The sequence below is a fragment of the Vanellus vanellus genome (assembly GCF_965231255.1).
Source record: "Vanellus vanellus genome assembly, chromosome: 4".
In the NCBI taxonomy this organism is placed as follows: Eukaryota; Metazoa; Chordata; class Aves; order Charadriiformes; family Charadriidae; genus Vanellus; species Vanellus vanellus.
The window spans coordinates 74,582,637-74,610,554 of record NC_138909.1 but is presented as its reverse complement, the minus strand read 5'-3'; the positions used below and the strand labels follow the sequence as shown (position 1 = coordinate 74,610,554).

At 38.3% G+C, this 27,918-nt stretch overlaps 2 protein-coding genes across 2 annotated transcripts in view; one reads left to right on the top strand and one right to left on the bottom strand.

Moving 5' to 3' along the window:
* Positions 1 to 129: 129 nt before the first annotated feature.
* AASDH (aminoadipate-semialdehyde dehydrogenase) lies at positions 130 to 21,359 on the top strand. The gene is made up of 15 exons (XM_082482272.1): positions 130 to 531; positions 1,002 to 1,255; positions 3,268 to 3,388; positions 4,775 to 5,115; positions 5,932 to 6,124; positions 8,039 to 8,280; positions 11,048 to 11,154; positions 11,606 to 11,778; positions 12,326 to 12,518; positions 13,029 to 13,147; positions 14,457 to 15,294; positions 16,400 to 16,563; positions 17,170 to 17,295; positions 18,643 to 18,774; positions 19,866 to 21,359. The coding sequence occupies exons 2-15, from the start codon at positions 1,026 to 1,028 to the stop codon at positions 20,271 to 20,273; spliced, it is 3,387 nt and encodes a 1,128-aa protein (XP_082338398.1). The 5' UTR covers positions 130 to 531; positions 1,002 to 1,025; the 3' UTR covers positions 20,274 to 21,359.
* A 2,926-nt stretch (positions 21,360 to 24,285) lies between these two features.
* The window catches only part of CRACD (capping protein inhibiting regulator of actin dynamics), a gene marked incomplete at its 3' end in the record, with an annotated part of 75,048 nt that continues 71,415 nt past the window's right edge, over positions 24,286 to 27,918 (bottom strand). The window contains exons 9-10 of the mRNA XM_082482829.1: positions 27,681 to 27,849; positions 24,286 to 24,446 (exon numbers count right to left, since the gene is read on the bottom strand). Of these exons, the coding sequence (XP_082338955.1) occupies positions 24,286 to 24,446; positions 27,681 to 27,849 (330 nt within the window). The remainder of the gene's footprint in view (positions 24,447 to 27,680; positions 27,850 to 27,918) is intronic.

Sequence of the window (27,918 nt, the reverse complement as noted above, 5' to 3'; positions counted from 1 at the left end):
CGACCGCCGACCAGTGAGAGGTCATTTTACTGCCGAGTCGGGCAGGGCGAACACCGTCCCACCAATCAGGAGCGCTGACTTTCCGTTGCTAGGTGGAGGCGGAGCGAAGGAGGGGGCCGGGAGGTGCTGTCTCAGGTGGGGACGTGCGCGGCGCCGCCGTTGTCCCGAGCCCCCACCGTGGGGTCCGGGAGCGGCCAGGCTTGGGGGGGGGTGGGTGGACCTTGACCGTGTCGGAGGTGCGGAGGAGCCGCCTGCCCTCCCTCGGGACTGCCACCGCGGCGGAGGCCTGACCCTGGCCTTAGTCCGGAGGCCTCCGGTCTGCGGCTCGGTCAGCCGGTGCGGGCGTGACTGGAACCCGGTCAGCCGGTACGGGCACAAACTGGAACACAGGAAATTCCGTCTCAACATGAGGAAGAATTTCTTTAATTTGAGGGTGGCAGAGCACTGGAACAGGCTGCCCAGAGAGATGGTGGAGTCTCCTTCTCTGGAGATATTCAAAACCCGCCTGGATTCGTTCCTGTCCAGCCTGCTGTAGGTGTAACTGCTCTGGCAGGGGGGGTGGACTGGGTGGTCTCCAAAGGTCCCTTCCAGCCGCGACCGTTCTGTGATAGGAGGGCCCCGCAGGGCAGAGACGTATGCCAGCACGGGCAATACCCTGCAAGCCTTGGCAATCGATGTGTTGGGCTTTCTGCTTGCAAAGGAAAGATTTGCATTTCACCATTATTAATTAAGTTGTGGTAATGAAGTTATTAACTCAGTTGTGACCAGCTTTAAAAATAAAGGTGTAATAGTGAAGATCAAACTACTTCTGCGTAATGAAGTCTTAGTGAATTGCTGTATCCTGGGCCCTAGGATGAGACCCATGGTAAACGATAGAGTATTATGCCTTTTCTGCCAAGTGTCTTTTTTCCTACTTGGTAGTATTTTGTGTACTTTGATAATTTGACTGAAGTATTAAAAGTGAGGAGATGACAATGCAGTCTGGTGTGTTAATCTTTCAGGGGAACTGAAGATACGCAGCTGAGATGACTCTTCAGGAACTGGTGAATCAGGCAGCTAGCCTGTACTCTGATAGAAAAGCAGTTTGGTATGATGAATGCAATGACAAACCTCCAACTTTCTACACATATGCGGCGGTGGTTAAGCTTGCTACAGAACTAACAGCTTTCCTTCAAAAGCACTGTGATCGGCAAGGGAAATGTGAAATAGGCCTTTACTGCTATCCAGGAATAAACTTACCGTCTTGGATCTTGGGGTAACGGTTTGAATACTTGCAATCTGTGTTGTTTTTTTAAGGGTCATCTCTATAAAAGTAAATTTTCAGTTTTAATATCAACAAAAATGCAGTAATACCATAGTAATATGGTCAAGAGGCATTGGAGTCTTGCATTCTTTAAGAAAAAACATGGCAGTATTACAATGTTTTGAAAAGCCATTGCTAAAGTTCTTTTGATTCTTAAATTCATTGATCTAAACTGTATGGAACTGTCTATTTTTTTAAAAGTGTATGATTAAAAATATTTATAGAAATTAAAAAAATTAATTACTAGTATCTGTGTTGTGCTTGTTTAAAAATGGAGGTGATCTAGCGGAATAAATGTATATATACAAAAAAGAGGAGTATGCAGGTTTTTTAATGTATTCTTGTCTTGCTAGGGAAAAAAAAGCACTGGAAACAAATATCATGCTTTAAGCCAATTGAGTATACAGTTACAGTTCCATTACAAATACTGTAGAAAAAAGTAATGAGCAATGCAGCACTGAAGTGACATTGATTATTTAATGGATAGGGAATTGAAATATTTCTGATCTCAACACTCATGTTAATTCAGTATTTTTAAAAATCCTACATCTGCTGATGAATTCTAATGTTTGTATTCTTTATAAATGTATCTTTTATATCCATTGCATTTATAACGTAGTATAGAATCGCAGCAACGCAAGCATATTTTTTCCAGCTGATGTATACAGCAGCAGTGGTGCTTCTTAGGGGAATCACCTGTCTTGGTGTTTTCCTGTTGTCACCCTGCACCTAAAATACACAACAGTGTAAGATATATCACAGTTGACTATGAAGATTTCAGTGAGGTGAGCAAGTGCTGTAATCATAAACCCAGAAGTGCTAAGGAACTTTCTCACTGATTAAGAAGCACTTTTTCCGCAGTCCAACAGTGGAGCAGGTTGCCCAGAGGTGTTGTGCAGGCACCATCCCTGCAGGTTTCCAAGACCTAACTGGATAAAGTCCCAAACAACCCGGTCTGGTCTCACAGCTGTGCCTGCTTGAGCAGGAGGTTAGCCTAGGCATCCTGAGGTCCCTTCCAACCTGCGCAGCAACACCGTTTTATTTTGCTGTGTCACTGGAAACTACTGAGGCATTTTGAATCTTACAGCTATCGTTGCTGAGTAATTAACTACTATATATGATGCAGTGCAGGCTTAGGTGCTTACCGATTCCAGCGGCCGTTGAAGTATGCAGAATGCTGTGGTTTGCAAGTCTTTGTTCTGGATCTTGTCATACTGCAGTGATAAATCATTTGCACAAAGAGGAAATATAACTAATTGTATGTGAGAACCCAGCCTTAGAAATGTGAAGATCTACGGGAACCGTTCATATTTTGGTCGCCACTTAATTCATCTTGGCTTTTTGTGGCGTTAAATTTAAGTGCTTGTCTTTAGCAAATGGAGCCACTAGAGGGGGGGATTGCAGTGAACAACTGTTGAGGATGCACTACAATGTAAAAGTGCAGTGAATGAGAGCAGAATGATACTTCTTGTTCCTCTGTTTGTTTATTAGGGAAGAAATTCCAGTACGTGCTCAGATTTTCTTATGCTGGGTTCTTCAGACCAACGAGAACAGACAGTGTTTTCAGTATGCAGACTTTCAGTGTTTTGTTAAAATATGTTTATACGTGTTGTATATGTATAAATGAAAAGCGTATATTTATGTTCCTAGTCAACAGCAGAAGCTTTTAAAACATGGTGCTGTTGATGTCAGCGGTACCTTTGTCATCACCAACCTGCTTGGCCAGGAAGAATTTTGAGTGTTTTCATCTAGCTTTAATCTTTCTCCTTGCTGTAAAATACCAAAAGGCAACACTGAATATAATTTGCCTCCTATTTTATTTCTAACAAAATCTTTAAAAGTCATGTTATGACTACATTTTCTGGCTCTGGGAACTAATTGTAGTATAGAAGAAAGGTTAGTGAAATTCAGGAGGGTTTTCTTAATTGTTTTTCAATACATTTAAAACATTTTTGTCTTGCTAGAGTCCTTCAAGTTCCAGCTGCCTATTGTCCTATTGATCCAGATGCACCACCAATGTTATCTGCTTACTTCATGAAGAAAAGCAATCTTCAATATATTCTTGTTGAGAATGATAAAATAAATGTAAGTGTTCAGGCTTCTACAGGAAGCATTAAAATACAATTTAGAAATGTGTAACTATTCAAGTTGTATTCTGTTTTAATAAGCTTGGGTGGGGTTATTTTGTTCCTTCATGTCAAAAGGTTGTCTTTCAGTGCTGCAGGCTTGGGGCGGAGTGGCTTGAAAGCTGCCCGGCAGAAAAGGGCCTGGGGGTGTTGGTGGACAGCCGGCTGAATGTGAGCCAGCAGTGTGCCCAGGTGGCCAAAAAGGCCAATGACATCCTGGCCTGCATCAGTGTGGTGAGCAGGACTAAGGAAGTGATCACCCCCTGTTCTCGGCACTGGTGAGGCCCCACCTCGAGTAGTGCGTTCAGTTTTGGGCCCCTCACTACAAGAAGGACATTGAGGTGTTGGAGCGTGTCCAGAGAAGGGCAACAAAGCTGGTGAGGGATTTGGAGGACACGTCTTATGAAGGACTGGGGTTGTTTAATCTGGAGAAAAGGAGGCTGAGGGGAGACCTTATCACCCTCTACAACTACCTGAAAGGAGGGTGTAGCGTAGTGGGGGCTGACCTCTTCTCCATGGTGACAAGTGATAGGACGAGAGGAAATGGGTTCAAGTTATGTCAGACGAGGGTTAGATTGGATATTAGAAAACATTTTTTCACTGAAAGGGTTATTAAATATTGGAATAGGCTGCCCGGGGAGGTGGTCGATTTGCCATCCCTGGAGGTGTTTAAAAAAAGGGGAGATGTGGTACTTGGGGACATGGTTTAGAAGTGGTTTTGTCAGGTTAGGTTAATGGTTGGACTTGATGATCTTAAAGGTCCCCTCCAACCCCAGAAATTCTATGATTCTATCTTCAAAATTAGAAGTACAAAGTGCTTCTCCCCCTGTTTAAAAAAAAAATAAAAAGCTGACTTTCCTATGACAGTGCTGCCCAGGCAAGCTCGTAGGGCACTGGCATTGGAAGACTTGTTTCTCCATTTGTCAAGGTTGAGAGTTGGAAATCTTTGCAATCGTTGAAAATAACTCCTGCATTTAAATCTTTGATTTACCTTTGTCCAACTCCTTCCAAATCTTGTGCCCTCAGTCATTGCAAAGGGAATAGACAAGATTGGACCATCCAGTTATAATTCAGAGTTCTTTGTCTTCTGCAGAATTCTTTTGTGTATTTTCCCTTCCTTTTCATTATTTGCTCAGAGAATTGTTTATATCTCATTTATAAAGTCTGTGTTCACTCATATTTAATATATAAAAATACATGAGCTTAAAACTGTCCTCCAAAAGTAGAGGGATGAAAAATCGCAGCTTATTTGTATGAAAGGCTGTTTCATATTTCGTTGCGTACAGTAGAACAATAGCAGTGCGTCTAGATTTCTGCTGTTTAAATTGTTTATTTTCTCTTACAGAAATTCCAGATGTCTCATGTTGGTTGGTTTTACCACAGTTCTTCCACAATAGAACATATTGGTTTAACTCTCTTCCAAATGAGCTCGAGCAATGCTGATTTAAATTCACAAGTAGATGATGTGAAAAGTAAATACGAACCTTTCAAAGCTATGGGTAACTCACAGCCGGGATATACTGTTTGCCCAGATCAAACCAAAGTAAAAACATCAGAAGGAAGATACATGGACGTTGGCCAGAAATACTCTTTAGCATACGTCTTGCATACATCAGGAACTACAGGGATCCCCAAAATAGTCAGAGTGCCTCATAAATGTATAGTGCCAAATATTCAGCATCTTAAGTAAGTGTGGTTTCCAGTTTTCTTTTTAAATGCTTTTACAAATTTGTCATTTAGGGACTTTTTTTTCTTTTAATACTCAAGAGGAGTGTAGATTGGGTTTTTGCTAACACTGGTTCACTTCTTCCTCCTTTCCTGCCTTTTCAGATTTTGTTGTGTTAGTTTCTGTTGTTTCTAAATAGTGTAATGTAAAATTTTGTTTCTCTAAATGTTATTTTTAAAGTTTAAATCATGCTTTATCTGAATTTTTGAGGCGTGAACTTCAAATAATTTGCTGTTGCTGTTACATATTGTACTCTGGCTTGTGGCTTAGAAGAAACAGATAACAGTTCATTATTCATTCAAGGTTATATTTAGTTTTTTCTGTAGTTTTTAAGTCCTAATTCCTTTTTGGCTAACTGGGCTTCTTTCTGTTTCATTTAATACTTTTTAAAAACCCTATTATGAAAAATACCACCTCTTCTTCTCTACTATCTTCTTCTCTTTTTTCTTCTACTCTCTTCTCTTAGCTCTTTTTTCTTTTTTTTTTCTTTTTTCCTCTTTCTTTTCCCCTATTAGTTGAAATATGCCCTTCAGTGTACTGTACTGCAATGTAACATGGTGGATATTTTTGTAAAGGACCTCATTAGTTTAATGAATAGTTGCAGCCTTGATGGAGAAGCTCTTGCTCAAATTGTCTGGCCTGTATATTCAGAGCAGCCCTTAAGTCCTTAGCTTTGCTGAAACACATTTCTTGCATGCTGCTCTTCCAGGTTTTTTTTTGTTTGTTTGTTTGATCAACAAGCATCAGATTTGTAATTCCTAGCTTTCTTATTTTAGGTCCATATTTGAGATCACACAGGATGATGTGCTATTCCTGGCTTCTCCTCTAACATTTGACCCATCTGTGGTTGAATTGTTCATTGCTCTGACAAGTGGAGCCTCTATCCTTGTAGTACCAAACACTATTAAAATGATGCCCGTGGAGCTGTCTGCTGCTCTATTTCACCATCACCGTGTGACAGTGCTGCAGGTAGGCAACACCTAAGATAAGCATCTTCAGTGTCTTGCTTCTCACCTTTGCTAATGTGCACTACTTTTCCATCAGTCTAGATGCTAACGATAACGGAGTAGGAGCATTCTTCCTTGAAAGCATAACTCATGCTAATTTGATTGAAGCCTCAAACATTTTGTGGCAGAAAACAATGAACTGAAGATAAAACTGACATTCATCTTAAGAAACCATTAATTCTTAAGAATTAATTAAATTATTCTGTTAATTAGGCAGTTGGTTCTGAAGAATCTGGTAATGGAGTAACCTGTTATAGACCTTTTTAGCACTTTTTGATGGGCTTGATCTTAGAGCCTTTCCTCATAAATGCTTTTTTTAATGTTAATGTTTTAATGTTAATCTTTATGCTAAAAATACAACTACTAAACCAGTACCATTTATAGGGTGTTGAAATGTTGTTTTTACAATAACGAGAACAAGAGAATAATTGATTCCACAGCAACACTTAGGTTTTCAGGCCACCTGCTTATATGAGGCTTTGTGTGCTCCTTATGTCTTGGGATACATCATGTCCTATATGATCTCAATTTTAATAGCTTTAAAGTTCATTTTTTGAAAATTTACTTGAAGTTATGAGCGTCCAGCATAGCTTAATAAGCCTAGCCCTTTGCCTTGTACTGTAACAAGGTATTTCATAGAACTATTAATTGAGTATAGAAACTTAAATCAGGGTGTAGGGGGAAGAGTTGCTGGAAGTGGATCTCACTTGTAACTGACTTTGAACAAAATGCATATGTCTTTGATTATGTCTATTAATTGTGATAAATCAACCCCTAAGCCTTGCTTTGTCATTAGTGTTATAATTCTGAAGTTTTTGCTGAGATTTCCTTTTCCTTTGGATAAATGGTGGTGGTTGAGATTGTAGGGTGTAAATTGAAGATTTGTGAGTAGTTAGCTGAAGATTCCACAGCAGAAAAAGTCCACTAGTTACAAATATTTTGTAACTTTATTCTCTGCTCTTATTTATTATGATTGCTATAAATCTCAATGGTGTAGATTTTCCTATCATATTCAAGTTTCTTGATCAGTTTAGCTCACTTTTAGGAAAAAAAAAATCTGATATTAATCTCTATTAGCAAGATTTTTAAAGGATGTTTTTAAAGACTTTTTAAGATACGTTTTAAGCGTGTTAGTAGACAAAGGCGAAATTTCGTGAATGAAGGTATTTGGGATGTGTTTCTAAGAAAAGTTTATTTTTGTGATTTTTTTAATCATTGTCTTGTTTCTTTTTGTTTTTTGTTTTTTTTTTTTTCTTTTCTTGTCAGTTCATTTTAGAGTGGGATGTGAAAACTTTCAGAAAACTAATCTTTGTAAACTGTTATATTTGCACAAATCAGGAACAACCCAGAGTCTGGCATCCTAGGAGTTTTTAGTGTTACGTAAAGGTCTTTAAATGTTCCATATGCAGGTTAATCAGATGTATATTTTAGCTGTAATATGCTGGAATGAAGGGAAAAAAGGCTCCAACAGTAACATCAAGAGAATACTGTCCTTGCTGCTTTCTGTTTCAAAGTAATTAACATAAGAATTAATGTGCACACACTTTAGGTAATAGCTGAGACACAACAGGGAACCCATAACACATCTAAGTAAAGAAGAAACTTAGCAGAAAAACATAGTTAGGTGCTAATAACACTCATTAAGGCTTCACATAAGAAACAAAATCTCACAAAATACCAGCATGATCTATACTTGTATCTGATGGTTGATGCCATCTACTATACATAGATTGTTAAGTACATCCACAATATAGGTATGCAGTGGATATGATAAAGCAGGAAGAGGTTTATGCATATACTGAAAAAAATATAACAGGTCTTTCTCTTACTGTTTTGTTTTTGGTTGGTTTTTTTTTTTTTAATATATATCATACAGGCAACACCAACACTTCTCAGAAGGTTTGGATCTCACATTATTAAATCAACAGTGTTGTCTGCAAACACTTCACTTCGTGTCTTAGCCCTTGGTGGTGAAGCATTTCCCGTACTGAATCTCTTGAAAAGTTGGAAGCACAAGGAGAACAAAACAAGTATTTTTAATCTGTATGGTATTACTGAAGTTTCAAGCTGGGCCACTTGCTACAAGATTCCTGGAGAGGTTTTTAGCGCTCATTTTAGGTAAGAAAATGCGCTGTTTGCATGGCATGGCATGAATGATGAAAATCGCTAGAAATAGAACCTCGGTCTCTTGTTTCCAGGGCTACTGAGTCCTCATAAGTGTTTATGCTGGCACAAGTTACATTTGATTTTTATGTAAAAAGAGACTAATCGATTATCTCTTGCTTTAATACAGCCCCCCTCAAGTAAAGGCTGTTGATGAGAGATTCTTGAACGACAGAACTGCAGTCTGAAATTCTGTGTACTTGTAGACCCGTTGTTTCACATAATGTGTTGTGACTGTCGCTGTTTTTGTCATGCCTGTATCTAGACCTCTTCCTCATTCCAGCCTGTGATTCCACATGCTGAACCTGGACTAGCCTGGTCCAGGGTGTGCTGTCTGACTATGTGGCGCTATTGAATCAGTGTTGCACTCCTGCAGGCAAATGGCTCCTACCCAGTTTGCTAGTAAATTCAGTTAGCCAGACTCTTGCTCGTCATGAGGCTTTTCCAGTGAGATCTCGCATGTTCACAGGGCAGAAAGCTAACACAGCTGCCAGTGAGAGTAAAGAAATGGGGCTCTGTAACTCTCAATCATAGCCTCGGAACAAAGATATACTCGTAGCTTAGCTCTCTCTAGTTTAGAATGTTAATTCTGAGATTTACTTATTTTAACTAAAAATGCTCAAAGATTACTTTCAAATGTAAAGTAGGTGTACGTATGTTTCTTACTGCTACCATGCTTTTCCCTACAGTTTTTAAAATCCCACAAATAATCGATTAAGTGGAGTCTAAGTAGTGGTTTTTTTTCTGCTATTGCATAATATACTATTCAGCAAATGGTCCCACTGATATTACTTGACTGGTGTGGATGACAGAAATTTGTCCAAAGTGGCTCACCCAAGGTCTCACAGTAATTTTACTTGGAGTTCCAGATGTCCTTTCTTTTCATCATTTAGAACTCTGCCACTTTCACTCAATTACTGGCTGGTTTTTTGTTCATTGTAGTTTATAAAGAGAGTTGCAGGAGTGTCAAGGTCATGAAAAGTACTTCCAGTTAGTTCCGTGTTTCATTTGCTCTCTGAAATGTGTGATTATTCCCTGGCATGGTAATTATACATGTGACTTGAGTTAGACGTGTCCTGTGAAATGCGATGTTTTGGACAAATGATGCAATATATTAACCTGGTACTTAAACCCTTGAAGACTGAACATGGTGGATGGCCAGAAAGTGTTACTAAATTCTCATGCAAAACTCATTTTCATTCTCGTTTCTCTGAGTTCAAACATTACCTTGTCCTAGAGAAACTGTTGGTTTTTTTTTTTCAAAAGTTTCTGTGCTCCAGAGATAATGTGTTATTCTTCAGTCCTAACTGATGTGCAGTTAGAATGATGGAACTCTTAATAGTGCCTGACTGTTGTCTCCCACCCTTCACCTCAGATCCTGTTCCCTGTAAGCCTCATTGCAAAGGGAATTAGGGTTCCTTTGCAGAAAGCAGCCCCAGATACAACAAAACCAGGTCAGACCATTTTATGTCTTTTTAATTTCTTAGTATTGGTAGGACACTTGGAGTATAGTGGGCTTTTATTTTTGATAGCTGAATGATAAAAACTGGCAGAGTTTCTAGAGAACATTAGAAAATGAAAAAAATCAGCACAAAGTTAGTGCCTTAGTGGTCTGCACCCCTCTGTTATTTAGGTAGTTTGGCAAAATTAAATGTCTAATCCCAAACTTCGTAATAATAATGGCCAAATGAGGTATTGTTTGTCTTTTATTTTTGCTGTTCTGTGGTATATGCAGAAATCTTGGGTTGTTTTTTTTTTTGGTGATGTTAAATTCTACTCTTTTTTGGTTTTGTCTTTTTGTTAGGATTTTCCCGTGGTATAGGACAGACACGTGGAATATCTGGGGTGCTTTCTCATAGCTATTTGTCAAGTAATTATATTTTGAAGCTGACCAGAGGAAGGAAAAGGAGGAGAAGATTCTTAATTGGCAGAAATTTGTCTGCTTTGTGGTCAACTTGAGATAAAGAATTCATTGGCTGATCAGATAAACGGAGAAGTTTCAACAGTCTAATCAACAGGAGTTGAACAAGAACTGTTAGGTTAAAATATGATATTTTACGATAGAAATTGAACTGGAACCCATGCCTAACTTCAGAAATTACCAAAGTTATTTAAAGTTACTTTGCTTTTTAAATTTTGCTTTACTGAAGAAAATACATTATGCTCTACTCCCATCGAGAGGCTAGAGAATGAAGGGAGAGGAAGGAGTTGGTCTGCAGCTCAACAGAAGTCGTCTGTAATAGATACATGACATTGAAATTACAGTTTCTTTTATTTCAGTCTTTCTGAGTCTACTGTACTTGTTGCCACAACATCAGTAGTAAAATAGAATAAAAGCTCAAATTAGGTAGGACAGGGAAAGAATGAATTAGAAAGCAGTTATGTGTGTTTAAATTGGTTGACTTGATGGAAGTTTCAATGTGGGGGACTTAAAAACTGGCTGAAACTCTCAGGATATTTCAGGGTCCGCTCAAGCCTTATTTTCTATAATTCTGTGCTTTTTGCTATATGATAGTGAAACCCATGCACACTGATGAGGTTTCTAATTTTGAACAAATTGAGATGTTTTTAAAGAGGAAACATTTGTAGAAAGAAGCCCCAAGCATCTACTTTTGTTCTAATACCAATCCTTTAAAAGACTGTATGCTAACTCATTTCTGGAACAGTTGCTTTGTGTTCAGAAGGGAAAGATTTTTACTGTTTCTCTCTTTATTACATTTAGAACTGATTTCCCTATACCTTTGGGATCACCGCTCCTTGGAACAAAAGTTGAGGTCAGAGATACCAACGGTTCTGCAGTTCTAGAAGGCGAGGGACAAATATTTATAGGTTATTTTATATTTCTTATTCTTCTAAGATGCTTTTCTTAATTGCTTGAGTTTTAATAATACATTGATGATTTTACTTGGCATCTGCCTCTGATATACAAATTAATACAGCATTTTAAGTTCCCATTGGGCTGGGAACCTTCTGATGGTATTTTAGGTTGTTGGAATGATGAACAGGAAATTACCATAATTTTATCCGCAGACTGTGCTTTTGTTATATTGACTTTTTTTTCTGCTTGCATTTTGACATTCTCAGTTGAAGTACTTTCTGTGTAATAACAGAATTAACTGCATACCCCAGTTTGTACATTGCAGAAGTTTAAACATTGATAATCTTTTAGTACTTCTTATAATGCTTGTTAGAGTTTAGGAGAATTTGATAAAATACTCCTTAAAATTTTAATTGACAATTAGCCATGTAATATATGTGACGACAATCTTTTCTTGTGTAGGAGGTGAAGAACGAGTCTGCTTTCTTGATGATGAAGTGACTGTACCCCTGGGCACAATGAGAGAAACAGGGGATTTTGTAAGAGTGCAGAATGCAAAGTTGTTCTTCTTGGGTCGGAAAGACAATCAGATTAAGCGTCACGGCAAACGTTTTAACATGGAATGTTTGCAGCAGGTAATATAACATCTAGTGATTAGAGTGTGTCAGTATAAAAGAGCAGGGTAAGGAACACATCTTTATCAGCAGAAATGGATATTTACTCATCTTCAGATGACTTTTAGGAGTCTTAAAGAAATTGGGAGGGTGTATTGTCAAAAACGAAGTCACATAATTTAGGGAGGGGTTTGGTTCGGAGTTCTTGGAAATCTGTTTTGTTTTATTTTATGTTTTCTTCCAGCAGAATTGAGAACTGTATAGACACCTGGAAAGTACTGAATGTTGCACTGCAATGCTTGTATAGGGATTGTTCTGCAAGACTGAATGTCGGACTCATGGATTATATGCATTCATGGCATTTAGGCAAATAATGCATATATCTCTGAGTTCGTTTTTATGTGAAGAAGTACAAACTAGCTACAAGAGAATGTATTTCATAGGATGTTTTGTAGGAATGTGAATCAAATGCAAATTTTAAATGCGTACTTTTAAATTGTGATTTTTACTCCTTTTACTCTATTGATGAACTGCATTTCAAAGCAAGACTAATATTTTTTAATTACAGGCTGCTGAAGATCTTTGTCAGGTAGAAGCTTGTGCAGTAACCTGGTATCAGCAGGAAAAACTTATCCTGTTTGTTGTACCCAAAGATGATTTAGAAAAGAGAGAAACGCTTAAAGAACTCCAGAAACGTCTACCAGCTCATGCAGTCCCTGATGAGCTTGTACTGATTAAAGCTTTGCCTTTAACATCACATGGTAAATGAAACTGTTAACTACCCTTGCCACTTATTTTAATGGTCTCTATTCCTTTTTTTTTTTTCTTGAATTTACCAAAACCCAGTACTTGATTCATGCTTTTTAAATACATAGATTAAACTAACTCCTAGTAGGAAATGATGACCGTGTATTATGTTTTCTTGATAGTGTTTCATTCAAGAGTCAGATCAATTTAGTAAAATCAATTTAGTGTTAACACTGCACATTTATTTCCTCAGTCATTGCTGTTGCAGTCTGCAACAGAACCATGACTCCAGCTGTGGAAAGATCAGGTGGGAGTTATGTGGGGAGGCTAGGGTAAATTTTCAAAAACCTTATTGGGTTCTGCTAAGTGTTGTTGATTGACTGGCTAAAAAAAATACAGGTGCAGTTGAGTTTGAATGAGGAAGTGTGTACAAGAATAGAGTTACTGTTTGGGCAGAGCAAGTTTTGGAAGCGTAAATGCTAAAAAAGCAATGAAAAAAAAATCATACTTTATTTTCTACAAAGGCAAAGTTGATATATCTGAACTGAACAAGATTTACCAGAACCATCTAAACTCCAGAAGGCGTGACAGTAAGCTGAGTGACGCAGAGGAATTGTGGGAAAGATTGCAGTATTTATGGAAGGTAGTATTTTGAGCTGCCTTTTTATCTTTGCAAGTGGATCATTATACATGTGTCAGGAATTAAACAGTTTTAAGAAGTATGACTAATGCAACCAGAACATTCTAGCTGCCTATAGATTTAAGTGGTACAGCTCTTTCTGTTCACTTAATACTTAAATATAGTTGCTCTGCAGTGGCCAAGAGGGAGTCATTTATATTTCTCTATCAGATAAAACTGCAGACTATGAGGCGTAAGCGGGTAGCGTAGGAAGGACGTAACCTGACAGTAGCTTTTTGAATACTGCTTCACATGCCAAAGAAGGTATCCCTAAGGGAAACAAGGAACTGGGACGTGGAAACTTTGTACAAAATAGCTACTGTGTTAGTAGAGTTTCTTATTTCTCAAGATAATTATGAATTGAAGAGTCTTTTTTCAAATAGATGGCAGAGTTGCATAATTGTCTCTTGGACTGTCTGTATTGTTTCTAAATTTCTGTGCTAAAGACTTGTTTTTCAAGGTACTGAAATGTGATGCTGAACAGGATTACTTTTTTTTTTTTCCCCAAAGACAGACTTCCAGGTTTCACCTGAAAGTAGGATTTGCTGTGGCTAGGACTTGAACAAGGAAATGTAGTAAAATTAGTAACATAATTTGCCTGTGCTACTATTGGTGGCTCTAGAAATGATAACCCAAAGGGATGGGATGTGCTCTAGATTATGGACAGTGGAAGGTGGCTTCCAAAACAAGATTTGGACTTCACACCCAGACTTAACAAGCAGGGAGTACAGTGAGAGGAGACATAGTAATTGCTGTTTGTTGTAGTAACAATGCCAAATCCAAAATCGGTCATGAATTGAAGGGTTTATAGCTTCAAAAGTAGGTAGATAAGTAGGTTACTTAAATAATTCAGACGTAAAAGATACCAGTTTATATAAGTTTTATTAATAAAACAAATTTTATCAAAAGGCATCAATGTTTTATCTACAAAGTTGTCATTGATAAATGGTATTGAGATTGAAAATGGCCAATAAAAATACAGATTTGCTTTAATTCCTTAGACTGCAGAATTTGAATTGAGCAAAACATTTTGTAGTACAGAACTAGTATCTCCCTGTTTCCCTGTTCCTCCCCAACTCTTGTTCCATCACTTCCTCTGTTGGCACTAAAATGTTTCATGTGATTTTTTGCTGATTAGTGGGTTTCCTCAGTTGTTGATTTTTAGTGGGATTTCTGGGTATTCAGGTAGATTTTACCCAACTTGAGTTTTCGTGTGTGTGACATGGTGTTAACACCCATTGACTGTTACCTCTTTCCTTCTTCTTTTCTCTAGTCTGTTCTGGGTCTCCCAGGTGATTCCACTGGAATTTCTAAAGATGCAGTATTTCTGTACAGTGGTGGAGATTCCTTAAAGGCTGTACGATTTTATGATGAAATTGAGATGCTAGTAGGCAAAGCTGTGCCTGGACTACTCGAAGTTATTCTCAGCCGCTCAATTGAAGAGGTTTATAGACATATTCTTAAAATTCTGTTTCCAGATGAAGACCCATTAATGAATTATGATAATGTTGTGAAAAGAAAATTAAGTGGGAACGGTGGAGAAGAACTCCATGGAAAATATATTAAACTGAAATCTGAAAGAGGTCTCAAGGTTGCTTCAGGGTTAATTTCATTTATTGTGCTAAGCAGAGGAAATCATGTTTTTCCTATGAATTTCACCGAGTCTTTTATGCAGCCCAGTAATACTGTACAGGTAGGAGTGGAACAGCTACAGCAACCATCCTTTCTGCATTTAGTGACTCCAAGTATAATGAAAAGCCACGCACAAGGGTATGGAATGGAGAACAGAATTTTAACAATTACGAACAAGGCAAATAAAACCGACTGTTGCTCTGTACAGCAAATCCATGCAGAATGTCGTGATGTAACAACGGCAGAGTTGGCATTGTGCATAAGATGGAAGTCAAATACAAGAAAATGTGTTGATGCATCACCACTGGTTATAATACCATCTGAAGAAGAAGTATCTGCATCTGTATATGTTGGCTCTCACTCTCATGCAATGCAGGCGATTGATCTAGATTCAGGAGGAATAAAATGGGAGAAGAACCTTGGAGATCGTATTGAATCTTCTGCCTGCATATCTAAGTGTGGAAATTTCATTGTTGTTGGTATGTCTTTTGTTTCAGCTTTCATTTTAAATTCTTTTTTTCGGCTAAATACAAGGGGAATGACAGAGAATCTTATTTCTTACCTCTGAATGCTCTCCATCTACGCTTACCTGGAAACTTCCATATCTGCTTCAGAACTAATTTACTGTAATACAGAAACAGAAGGAAGAATTAAGTTTCATGATAACCAGTGATGGAGCTTATGTAACATACACACTTGTTGTTCATTATATGCCAATTTATTAATAACGCCTTATTAAGGAATAGTCAATGGGTATGGTTTCTTTTTAGTGGTTGATTAAGGTGTGATCTTTAAACTATTTTAAAAGTATGGAAAGGTAATACAGCCCTAAAATGTCCTTAAAATTTGATAGAGGTAGAAGTTATTACTTGGTGCCTCAGACTATTTTTCACAGCGTTTAAATATCTCCTTTGACTCTTCTTTTTGGAAATGTAAAGGACATGTTTGGATTGTTTTTTGATTTTGTCATATCCGTTGTCAACGGAGTTGCCATTATTCATCTTAGTGTTATCTTTTTAGCTAATACATGTATATCACTGGTTAGCACTGATGTCCAGGTGGTGAGGTTTTTTTTATGCAAAGCTAATGTTACCATCTTTTTGCTAGTATTTTGATTGCTATTTACTCTGATAACAAAATGGAATGTTTCATTAAAACTGAAGGAGTTTCTAGAACTACAGTTCAGTTTTCATTAGAAAATATACAGACTTTCTTCTTTCAGCATCTTTGTTTTCAGAAAGGAAGATTAGGGAAACAGTTAACTAAAAAACCATTATTCTCCCTTTTCGGCAACTCTCCATGTGTTCTGATATTCTTACTGTAAAATTTGATAGAAAGACGGTGAAATAAGTATATTCTAAATGTAACCTGGAAAGAACACAGAGCAATCAACTTTGAATGTATGAACTATCAGCAAAGACTTTGAGCTAAAGGAAGAGGAGGGGCTTTGGAAAATGTTTTGAAACTGTACCTCGTGAGTCATCTTATTTCTTTCCAGCAGTGATGCAGGTAGCAGCATAAATCACACTGTAAATACAAATATTCATTATCCTTTTTTCCCCTGTTATGTTTTATTTCACACAGGTTGTTACGATGGCTTAGTGTATGTGCTTCAAAGCAGCGATGGAGAAGTACACTGGACTTTTATCACAGAAGATACCGTGAAAAGCTCTGCAGTTGTAGATCCTTCCAGTGGACTAGTCTACATAGGATCGCATGACCAACATGTGTATGCTTTGGATATTTATGTAAGAACACTGACTAACTTTTATGTATAGAAGAATAAATACCTAACTGTGCACATCTATTTGTAGCACGCCACATGAAGACCCACTGATGTTACTATTCTCAGGAGTCCACAATTACACTTTTGAAATAATTAAGCCTGCTTGAAGTGGGGTTAGGATTATGTGGTAGTAAGTAGTTTCAGTGGTGTTCTCAGCTGTGGTTCTTGTGCTGCTAGTCCTGTTTGAAACCAAATCTTAAGTTTCTTGGTTATTAAATTCTCTGTAGGTGTTTCAGAACAGGGTGCCTAGCTAGAAATAAAACTATGGATTAATGGTGGAGAGAGAATCTTACATTCTAAAAGAGTAGTTGAAGGGACACGTAGAATAAGAGGGGCTGATACTGCCTGATAATTAGCTGAATTTCTTTTATTTACTTAAAAAGAAAGTAGCCAACAGCATATGTGTTGATATAATAGCATGTAGATTATATCTTTACTTCTTAACGAGTATTTGCTGAGTAAATGCACTGTTTGATAAGCTTTGATATTCAAAGGTCTTTGTAAACATGATATACTTCAACTCCAATTGTAAAATTTTGTATTCCTCTTTTTTTTCTTGTACTTACAGAAAAAGGCATGTATATGGAAGTTGCATTGTGAAGGTGGAGCTGTGTTTTCATCTCCTTGTCTAAGTTCTTTTCCACATCATCTTTATGTTGCTACTCTAGGAGGACTATTATTGGCTGTAAACCCAGTACGTACCTTTGCTTACTTGTCTTTGATCCCAATCTCAAATTTAAATGAAACCAAAAATGCGTTTCTGAAGTTGATTGCTCTCCTGATGAAAGGAACTAGGTGATCATATGTTACCATAAGATATTTTTCACTTGAGGGCCTTATTATACACAAGGTTACCATAATAATTCCTGCATTTCAGAGAGCTATCTGGTGATAGAGAACTGAAGTGACTTGCTTGAATTTACATGCTGACTGTAGGCCAAAGTTGGAATCAGTGTCTTCCCATTCCCATATACTACCTTATCAGTTAAACTAGTAAGTGAGTGCATGTCTGTAGATTCCCCCCCCCCCCCCCCCCCTTGACAGCAGGATTCGAAAAAAAAAAAAAAATGCACAGAAGTTACTGAAATCAGAACAGAATAGAGAAAGAAGCCCTTTCATTCCTCTTACTGTCTTCCTCCTTGTAGTCACTGAAAGAACTGTCCCCCTTAATCTTGGACTGCTGTTCTGTTCTCTGCACAGGGGAAATGGCATGCTTGATAGTTGTGGAGCAATTTCATAGTTTTCTGAAGCATTGTTGGCTTACAGCTGGTCTTGCCTGATAAAAGGAACAGTCACTTAGAGCAGCTGTTCCTGTTTTTCTACTCACACAACCCAGAGCATCAGTCCTAACAATCTTTACCTCCCACCCACCACAAGGTTCCTCAGTAATACCCAACCTCCTGTTAGAAGACCAGTGTATGGTTTTGCAGCTCTAGTGGGCTGTGGTTAAGCAAAAACAGATTGTTTTTTTTTTTTTCCTGAGTAAGAGGTAGTTGAGAAACCCAGCTGTAACTCCAAGCAATTATTTATAAAAATAGGAATATGCAGGCTATGTTAGGGGCTTATTGTGACAATCATAGATTGTGGGTTGCAGCATTTCCTACAGTATTTATAGTATTTGACATAATCAATATGACTGCTTTCAAGATATCCTCACCTCTCCTTCGTTGGTCTTCATCACATACTGACGAGCTGGGAATGAAATAAAAAATGAATCTGTCATTTATTAAAACTACTACTACACTATTATTATTTTGCCTTGGAGGAGGATGAGAAGGGTGGTATTGAGTATCCAGGGAAAACACTAAACATTTTGTTGGAATAAGACTTGAAGAGTAGTTTTGCTTCTGATGTGCATTCTGGAATGGAGAAGCCTGCTTTGCTTTGCTTTTGGGTTTTGTTGGGGTTTGTTTTCTGGGTTTTGTGTTGCTTTTTTTTTCCCGCCAATTCTCAAGGGCTGGTCAAGCTGTGAAGGAAGGGTTGTTTTGTGCAGCTTTTTACAGATGTGTTAACCATCAAATATCCACACTGTCATTTACAGGTAACGGGGAATAAGATTTGGAAAAGCTTCCTGGGAAAGCCACTCTTCTCCTCTCCTCACTGCAATGAGAAGTACGTTTGTGTTGGATGTGTGGATGGAAACTTATATTGTTACTCTCACTCTGGAGAAAAGGTAAAAGTGGTGTTGGTGGGGTTTTTGTATGTTCGTCACAAACCCCTGAACAAGATGCTTTATTAATACCGTTTTCTGAGGTTTAGTGATTAACATACACCTTTTTGTGAACCAAATAGACGTGTCTATTCATTGTCATAGAGAGGAAAAAGTAAAAAAAAGTGTTTGCCTAGGGTAGTCCATGTAGTTCGTGGCAAAACCACAAATAAACTGAAAACTCTCAAATTGCTTAATGAAGTTGCTGAATGAATTTCTAGTTCAGAGCTTACAGCTAAAGTAAATGATCAAGAGTAGTACCAGCAAATGAAATGATACGGTTTTGTTTCTGGAGTTTTTTAAGCATGTTTAAAGCCATCTCTTCTGTAAGATGGTGGCTGTTTAGAATTAAAGGTTTCTTCGAATGTTTATGCATTTATCAAAAAATATTGACATCGCAGCAGAGATATGCCAAATCATAATTCTGACAAAATAGGTGTCCACATTCACATTGAATTAAATGAGAATAATTTAAATTCCTCAGAGATTAATGTGGTATGTATCTGGTGTTAACTGACACTGATTTTGTTTATTTGCCTGAGAGGCAGTATACATGGCAATTGCTAAGCCTTTTCTGGTTATAAAATATGTGTTAGCCCATGCCCTGCTCTCTGTCTGCTTGCAGCAGTGTCACAGAACTGATAGTCTCTTGAGGAGGGTTCTGCACGTCATTAGCATGAGCAGAGGAAATCTGTATTACAAAAGGAATATTTGCCTTTTTGGCAAAGAATGGCATGTTAACAGAATTGTCGAAGTTCATTACTAATTGTGGTACAACAGCCCAAGAGTATTCTTTTCCCAAGTTGGCCATCTTTACATAGGCCTCACAGAAGGTAGTAACTCTTGCACATCTATTTTATGTCTTTTATCGTTTACTCTGTGTGTAAAACTCAACTCGTAATTTGACAAGTATGTACCAGCCCTCACTGAAACCTAGTATGCTCTTGAAATAAAATGCTCTCCCGTCATCAACTAGTCTATTCAAAAATTACAGTTACTGTCAGACTGATAATGTGAACAACCTTTGGTAATGGGTGGTTATGTTCTTTCTGTAGGTTTGGCAGTTTTCTACTAACGGACCGGTGTTTTCATCTCCATGCATCTCAAGTTTAACTAAGCAAGAAATATTTTTTGGCTCCCATGATTGCTTTATCTACTGTTGTAATATGGAGGGTAATTTACTGTGGAAATTTGAAGCCACTTCAAGTGTATATGGAACACCATTCGTTTTCCAAAGCGATGACTTAAAGAACAAAATTCTTTTGGCAGCAGTATCTACAGATGGCAAAGTGTGGATCCTGAATGCCAAGACTGGAACAGCAGAAGGAGTAGATAAGCTTCCAGGAGAGGTTTTCTCTTCCCCTGTAGTATGGGGAACAAAGCTTGTTGTTGGCTGTAGAAATGATTATGTTTATTGCCTAGATTTGTATATAACAGGAAAAAAAGAACAGTTAAGATGTTAGGCTGCTTCCTTTTTATTGTTTACATTTGTAAACTAAGAACTCAGAGGTGCTCTCTAACTCTCTGCCTATTTTACTGTGGGCAAGAGGTGCTCTTTGTAGACTTTTCGGGTAGCATTTTGCACCAGGCAGTGCCCAGAGTAGGTAAAGTGATGTTTGTTGACTTGCTGTACCGACTGAAGGAGGATGGCTGCTCAGCACCCAGCCAGAAGTTTCGCTGTCCCTCCCTCATTTCCCAGCTCCGGTTCATGTGTCAGATGGTTTGGATTTGAACGTTGTGCTGTGTGACCTGCGTAGTAAGAAAATGAAAGTCAGCAGTTTGGCTTTAAACACTTGCAGGATTGGGAGAAACTGTGGTAAAGTGCCATACTCTGCAGCTTGGAATAACACGCTTGTCTCCCTGAGGGAGGAATGTGTTCCTCTCTCTGAGTCCAGCCCAGCCTGTGCCCTGAGGTTCCTTCCTAGCCTGTGCCTTGCTCTTCCCTGCATCAGACTGGTGTTTGTCTAGTCTGACGAGGTTTCTGTGCCCTGGCAAGGTAACCCAAGTCCTTTTTTGAATCTAACTTTTAATGTAATTTCTGAGGACGTAGCCCGCATTGCACATACCTGGTAGTAGTGACCTGTTTACTGTAGTTTGTATAAACTGAATAGTTCGTCTTTCACGAGCCTGGGTCCCCCTGTGGCTTCAGTTCAGCCAAGCATATACTTCAACTCTGTTGAAGTCAGTGGGAGTTACTTCTTGTATTCTCAAGTGGAGAATGTACTTACATGTGTATATGTCTTAAATGTCAATGACGGGTACATTATGAGTTCCAAGATGAAGTATGCACTGCTCAAATCAACTATTGTCAAATCAGTTTTTAAGAGATTTGAATGAATGCTCTATCCAGTGTCTTTACAGAGAGCTATTAATAAAGGGTTGTGTAAATTGGTTTTGGTCGTCTTTAACACCTTGAAAGGAATTACCAGTGGTCTTAGTAATGTGAATCAAGCATTTACAGTGACAAAAGTACACTTAACTGAGAGCATCTTCCTGATCATGAGTCTTCTAAAAGAACTATAGTGGAAACTATTATCTCAATCTCTCTGATGAGCCATCTACTTTGAATTCAAACACCTTGAATAAAAAGTAGAGTATAAGTTGCACTGGCTACGTTGTTTCATCACATCTGGTTCCTCTGTTTTATCTTTAGCAGAAATGCATAGGCAAGACACCTGAGCACTGTAGAAAGTTCTATTTGTAAAGCAAACCTGGAGTACACGGTTAGGGAAAGGAGACACACAGTACATACACTATTGATTAGATAATTTTGACTGGGTTATAGTTTAATAAGAATTAAAATGACATTAGTATAATAAACAATTGCACTTTAAAACATTTGAAAAATTAAAAAAGTACACAACAAATACCCCACAATTATACATCTTATAGTTTTTATACATTACTATATGAACATAGAGGTTAATCGTATATAACCTTGTCAGAAGAAATGGTATTTTGTGTGTATAAGTTACAAAAAATTGAGACAATATACTACATAGTGGTTTGTTCGGTTCTTAAAACGTTTTTGCTGTTTTAAACTCGGTAGTAATGTTTTGGTTTTATTTTTACAGATTTCCAACACTTTATCAGAAATGGTTGCAACAAAGCTAAAGCAAAGTAACACTTCACTTCATTGGTCTTTAGTGCAAATTTTTGTTAATTTAACATGAAATGTCACTGTTGAACATGTACACTTTAGAAATGTTTCCACCAAGTACTGTACATAATACAGTTTCCATTATTACACTAGATACCTTTATGGTTGAAAAAAATCTCTGCTTTGAAGCTTTAGATTAAGACCATCCTTAATGAAAGCTCTATTCGATGTGCTATAAATGTATTGTATTGGAAAATTGCATCCTTCTGTCATGCACAATAGCACCTAATTTTGCTATGCTTTTCAGAATACCGGTATCTTTAATTCCTTAATCCTGATTTACTTCACCTTCTCTGTGTTTCTGCCTGGCTCCTTCTCCCAAGAAATAATCATAAAGATGGATTTCAGGCAGTTTAGTTCTTGTAATTACAAATACCTACTGCAAGCTTATAAACTCAGAAAAAGCATAAATTTAACTTAAGAAGCACCAATTCATGGTGCTACAGAGCAAAAATATTTATGGGCCCAATTCTTTCTTCAAATAAGCTTGCAGAAGTTTGACTTTGAAGGCGTTAAGTGGGGTTTTTTTCCCAAGCATTTGAGAGCAGCATTGCCCCATCTCTGTATAAAATATTTTAAATACTTATATTAAGGGTAGAAAGTTACTTTAGCGATTCTGTTTTTAAATATGAAACTGAGCAAAACCGATGGCTTGAGACCCAAAAAACCCCCTCTTGCTGCTGCACATCTACTCGATCTACCATGTTCATTGTGTTTGTGCTATTGTAACCATGATACTGTAGCGTTGTTTTCTGCTTGGTGGGAAATAGTGTGTTCAATAGTGACTTTTGCTGACGAGCCGTTTTTGATTCTTGGGACAGGAGGATACAGCAGGTTTCGTTCTGCTTTCTGCATAATTTAAAGTGCTACTCCTCATGCTGCGTACAGCAGTTTGGCTAAAATACTTCCATGAAACATATGTGGTATCATTCTATAACGATGCAATTTCTTCTCATGAAAATGTCTCCCTTTATGATGTTGTAGGCTTAAAGGTTCCTTTGAGCCTTATGGTTATAAGAAGGAGATGTTCAAGTTTGTTGAAGACTTCCTTGTAAAACAAACTTGGGTGTGTTACAGATTTATTTACTAAGGTGACTTTTTAAAATGTAGACCTAGCTATTTCTGTGGGATGTTGAGGATAGTAAAGTTTTTATTACATTATGGACTTTTTTTTTTTGGAAGAGGGAGGGGGTGAACATTTCTATTTTACGTACAAGGAGCGTTCAATTGCCACAGCAGATACCTGAGATGGGGTAAGTAAACTTCTTTCTGAAGCGTTCTGGCTGTATTGGTCAAAGTACAGGAAGTCATCTGAACTCCCTGAAGTTGCACATGGAGTAAAATCAGGAAGAACGCAGAGTTAAAACTCCTGAGCATCTCACTGACTTAGCTTTTAGTTCCCCGTTAACTTCAGTTCTGCAAGTCTTACTCCTGTGGGAACTTACTGAGACAAATTCTACAGCTACATGAGCACAGGAATAGTTTCACTTATCTTAGTTCCAATTGACTGATTTAACGCTGTAATTTGCAATCACTGTCACTATGCATCTTAAATATGGCCAAGCACAGACAGTGATGCACTTAAATGACTAGAAGAAACACTGACTCCCTGGCTTCTGTCTGAGAACTTTCTGACTTTTGTTTAAATAATGTGTTTTCTGTGAAGTAGGATGGATTGTTTTCTTCCTAGGAATGAGGGAATATAGCCATAGCATATTAATCCTATGATGAAAGAAATTACCTCAGCATTTGGATGGTACCATCTTTCTACTTATCATTTGCAGGTGGAAAGATGTCTCCCAAAGTTCTTCATTACAGAAGAAGCTTTCAAATAGCAGGTAGAACTGACAGTTCATACAGTTTAACACTTAAAAAAAAATTAAGAATAAGAGAAGGGAACATGCATCTTGCCTTAATTTTCAACACCAGAGTGTTGAAAAAAGAATTTCTGAGATCTCCACTTAAGTGTAGAGATCTAAAATTCCATAACCGAATACCCACAGATTTTAAGGAGCATCTGAACTGAGGTTCTGGCCCTTTTTATGATACTCGCAAAAATTTACATCCAGTATCTGAGCATACTTATATTTTTGAGAGTGTCTGGCTCTGAATTTTTGCTGTGACCTCATTTAGCTATTTGTCAAAGCAATGGAACATATGACTTGAGTAGACTTTACAGTGAGCTAGAGCAACATGGTAATCAGTTCAGTTTTCAGTCCTTCAATACATGCATTTTCAGTTTTGTCATGTGTAAAAAGTTGAATAAATAAAAAGAAAGCAATTAATAGTCAGCAATAGAGGTGCAATTTTACAGTTTACTTTATGATCTGTGGACAGTCACTCCAGGCTTTTGCTTTCCTCTTGGCTAACGCAAGCCAGGCTGGTTCCGTAGACACAGGGTTAGCATCAGGCGTAGAGAATCTCTTGGCCACCTCCTTTGCCAGTGGGGTTGATGGAACAGAATCTGAAATTTCCACTGGTTTTGATGGGGTGGGGAGGGAAAAAGAAAAAAACCAAACATTAGTTGAACGCTGTACTTTGTTGCAGGATTCTAGAGATTTTGCTTCTTTTCTGTGATGTAGTGATAGGACGAGGGGCAATGGCTTTAAACTGAAAGAGGGCAGGTTTAGATTAAACATTAGGAAGAAATCGTTTACTTTGAGGGTGGTGAGGCACTGGCCCAGGTTGCCCAGAGAGGTTGTTGAGGCCCCATCCCTGGAGGTGTTCAAGGCCAGGCTGGAGGTGGCCTTGGGCAACCTGGTCTAGTGGGAGGTGTCCCTGCCCATGGCAGGGGGGTTGGAACTCGATAGTCTTCAAGGTCCTTTCCAACCTAAACCATTCTATAATTCTATGAGAATGTTCTGATGTAACACTTCATATTTATTTCTAATCCTTTTAGTTAAATCTTACTTTTTATTATATTTGCAAAATAATCAAGTTAGGAGCAGCTGAGTTTCTTTTTTCAGAGGTGACTCCAAGTGATGTTACTCACAAAAATAGGGACAAAATTTTCAATGTCTGCGAGATCCAGAGAAAACACGTCCAATTTGCCAGTTGTCTTCTTTACATAAACTATTTTAATTACATCTGCTATATAGCAAACAATGGGAAATAAAGCTGGATTCTTTTTTCTCTTTGGTAATGCAGCTGCTGAACACATGTACTCCAACTATATTCAGTAGGGTTTAGATTACATCTTCAGATTAGAGTTTTAAATAAACACAGAGAAGAAAGCCGTCCTACGATTTTCTGCCTCAGTTAACCACTCCCATGGGACTATCGTGAAGAAGAAATGAGCCAGCTTTGTCCGATAGCTGTTTGTCACATTTTCGTTAAAATAGTATATTCAAGACAAACAGCTGTCTCAGCAGGAAAATGCGTTGAATAAGCAACGGATTCCTAACAAGCAACTTTACAGAGCAGAACCGTAGAAGTATATTGTAGAAGTCAGGTGGGAAGATATTGTTTAATTCTGAAACAGTGAGTCCCCTTGAAGGCAGCCTGGATAGAAATGAGTCCTATCTAAAACCTATGGAGTAACTCTAAAAATCTTAATTACGAAATAACTCCTTACTAATCCCCCCGTACATGTTATATTTTTTTTATGGGGGAAAAAGTTTTTTTTGTTAAATGTTCATACTCAGTCCAAATTACTTTTAGTTGCTTTTAATCTTCAGGTTTTGAATGTTTTCAAAAGCTTTACAATTGCATGGATGGCAAAAATTGTTTATTTTTCTTTTTAGTACATCATTAATCATGTATTTTTAGCTATAAGTAAATGAACAGTAGTAGCAGCTATTGCCATAGACAGATACTTTGAAAAGCTAATTATTTTAAAGGTTATGGTAATTTATGCTATTTTAAAGGTTGCACCCTCTTATCAGTTCCTTTTGTACAAGACTCAAGTCCAAGTCTGAAATATACCAACATTCTCAAGTTTGGGGTGTTTTTTTAATGTCATTAGAGGAGGACTCAGCAAACTTTTATTTTAAGCATGTTCTAGCCTGGTCTGCTGCCTTAAATGCTCTCCTAATTGTGGGAAACCCAAATCAGTGTCATCATCCATAAGAAACAAATATTTGTATATTTGTGTAGTTGATAATGGCTACCGGGCTCCCAACATAGCCATGGAATCGCATGGAAATCCAGTCACTATTTCCTTGAGGGCCAACACAGTGCTATGCTGTCGCTTAGGATAACTCAAAATTGGCAGTTCCTCCTGAATTTCCTCCTGAAACTCATTCTCGTGCAGACAGACAGAGCAAGGATAATTGGAGTTTAGCCCTTTGATCTAATTTGGTATCATCTGTTGTGCTACAGTTTGATTTCTGCTAGAACTGACCATGTACAGCGTGACTACTGAACATTTTGGGGTAGGGCTGTAATAGAGCCCTGTTAGAGGTTGACAGGAATGCTGTAAATCTTCTCCAGCTGCCCACCTCCAAAGCCAGTTTGGACGCTGGGAGCAGCCTAACAGGGAGCAGGCAAGTTTTGGGCAATCTGTGTGAGATCTTAGAATGGTTTGTGTGGGTAAGGACCTCTGAAGATCATCTAGTCCAACCCAAGATGTTGCAAATAAAGTTCTCATGGATATCTTCACTGGCGTGCAGCTGCTCAACCAACTGAATATATGGGGGTTGTTCAGCTTGGAACAGTCTGTGATGCAGGAGTAGCGCTGGTTTAGCCTTTGCTGCTACAGATCAGATAAACGAACCACCTTGTTGCTTTCAAATAGTTGCATTCCACCATTCTTGGCTTGGAGTGGTACTGAATGGATGGTACGTGGATTTACTTTCAAAGACACCCACGCTGTTTACTGTCCAACTTGTAAAAGGGTTTCTTTGACACCTGTCTGTACTCTGCTACAAAACCTTTTGCCTAGGACTAAAGTTGGCTAGAGAAATATTTGGCAAGTCTCTATTTCAACAATCACCCTACACCACCCCAAATATTATGCCCCGGGGCGGGGCGGGGGGGAAGTATTTATTGTAATGTGCCTGCCTTTTTTGAATATGTAATTGTTTCAGCTTAACTGAAGTGACAGACAAAGTAGTAGGTTCTGGTTCCAGCCTTTGATACCAAATACTTGACTGGGAGGGAGAAGTCCTAAATTCAAAGTGACAGGCTACCCTCAACCAAGATGACTATTTTTTGCATTTTTGAATGAAATGAGACCACTCTTTCCCACTATCCTGGGGTGAGTATATCTCCTTGGCAAACTGGGAGGTGTGGGAACACAACACGCTTAACTTCCTACGCAAATACACTTTGTAGAAGTTAAGTATCATTCCCCTCTCTGTGCTAACCCCCAACCTAAAGGCAAAACAGTACTGCAATTGCAATTTACAGTAAATCAAATCCCTCTAATGTACATTTGTCATGTTCTAAAAATGCTGTTGGATAGGGCTCGGGGAGACAGACTACTTTTTTTAACTTGAACTGAGGCAATTCTAAGGAAATGCAGCGTTACACCCTTAATAACCCGGGGAACCTGGTAAAAACCCGTTTAAATTATGCACTTCCAGCATAATGGCCGGCACATGAGACGGGGACAAGTTGTGTTGTTCGGTGCTGCAAGAATGCAGAACGCATTTGTAATTCTAGGGGTAATATACGAGGAAAAAAATCATTTGTTCATTTTCTCAAAAATCATGCAACACCATTCCTGAAGTGCATTGTTCCCAGAGTAAATCTGGATCGCGCACTGTACCTGTCACAGAGGTTGGGAGGGTGTTCGACTTTTTCAGCTGCTCCCTTCTTTCTAGTCTTGACACGGCAGTCTCGATCTTCTTCTCCCCTTCTTGCGTTGTAGCTTTCTGCAGCGTGCTTGTTTTGCTGCCGCTGCTGCTTTTGTTGTCGGGCTGATTGCTCACAGCAGCCTGGAACAGAGAAGGAAAACTGCTAAGTGAGCAGCAGTCCGTCATGTAGCGGCTACGAGTAAGGGATGT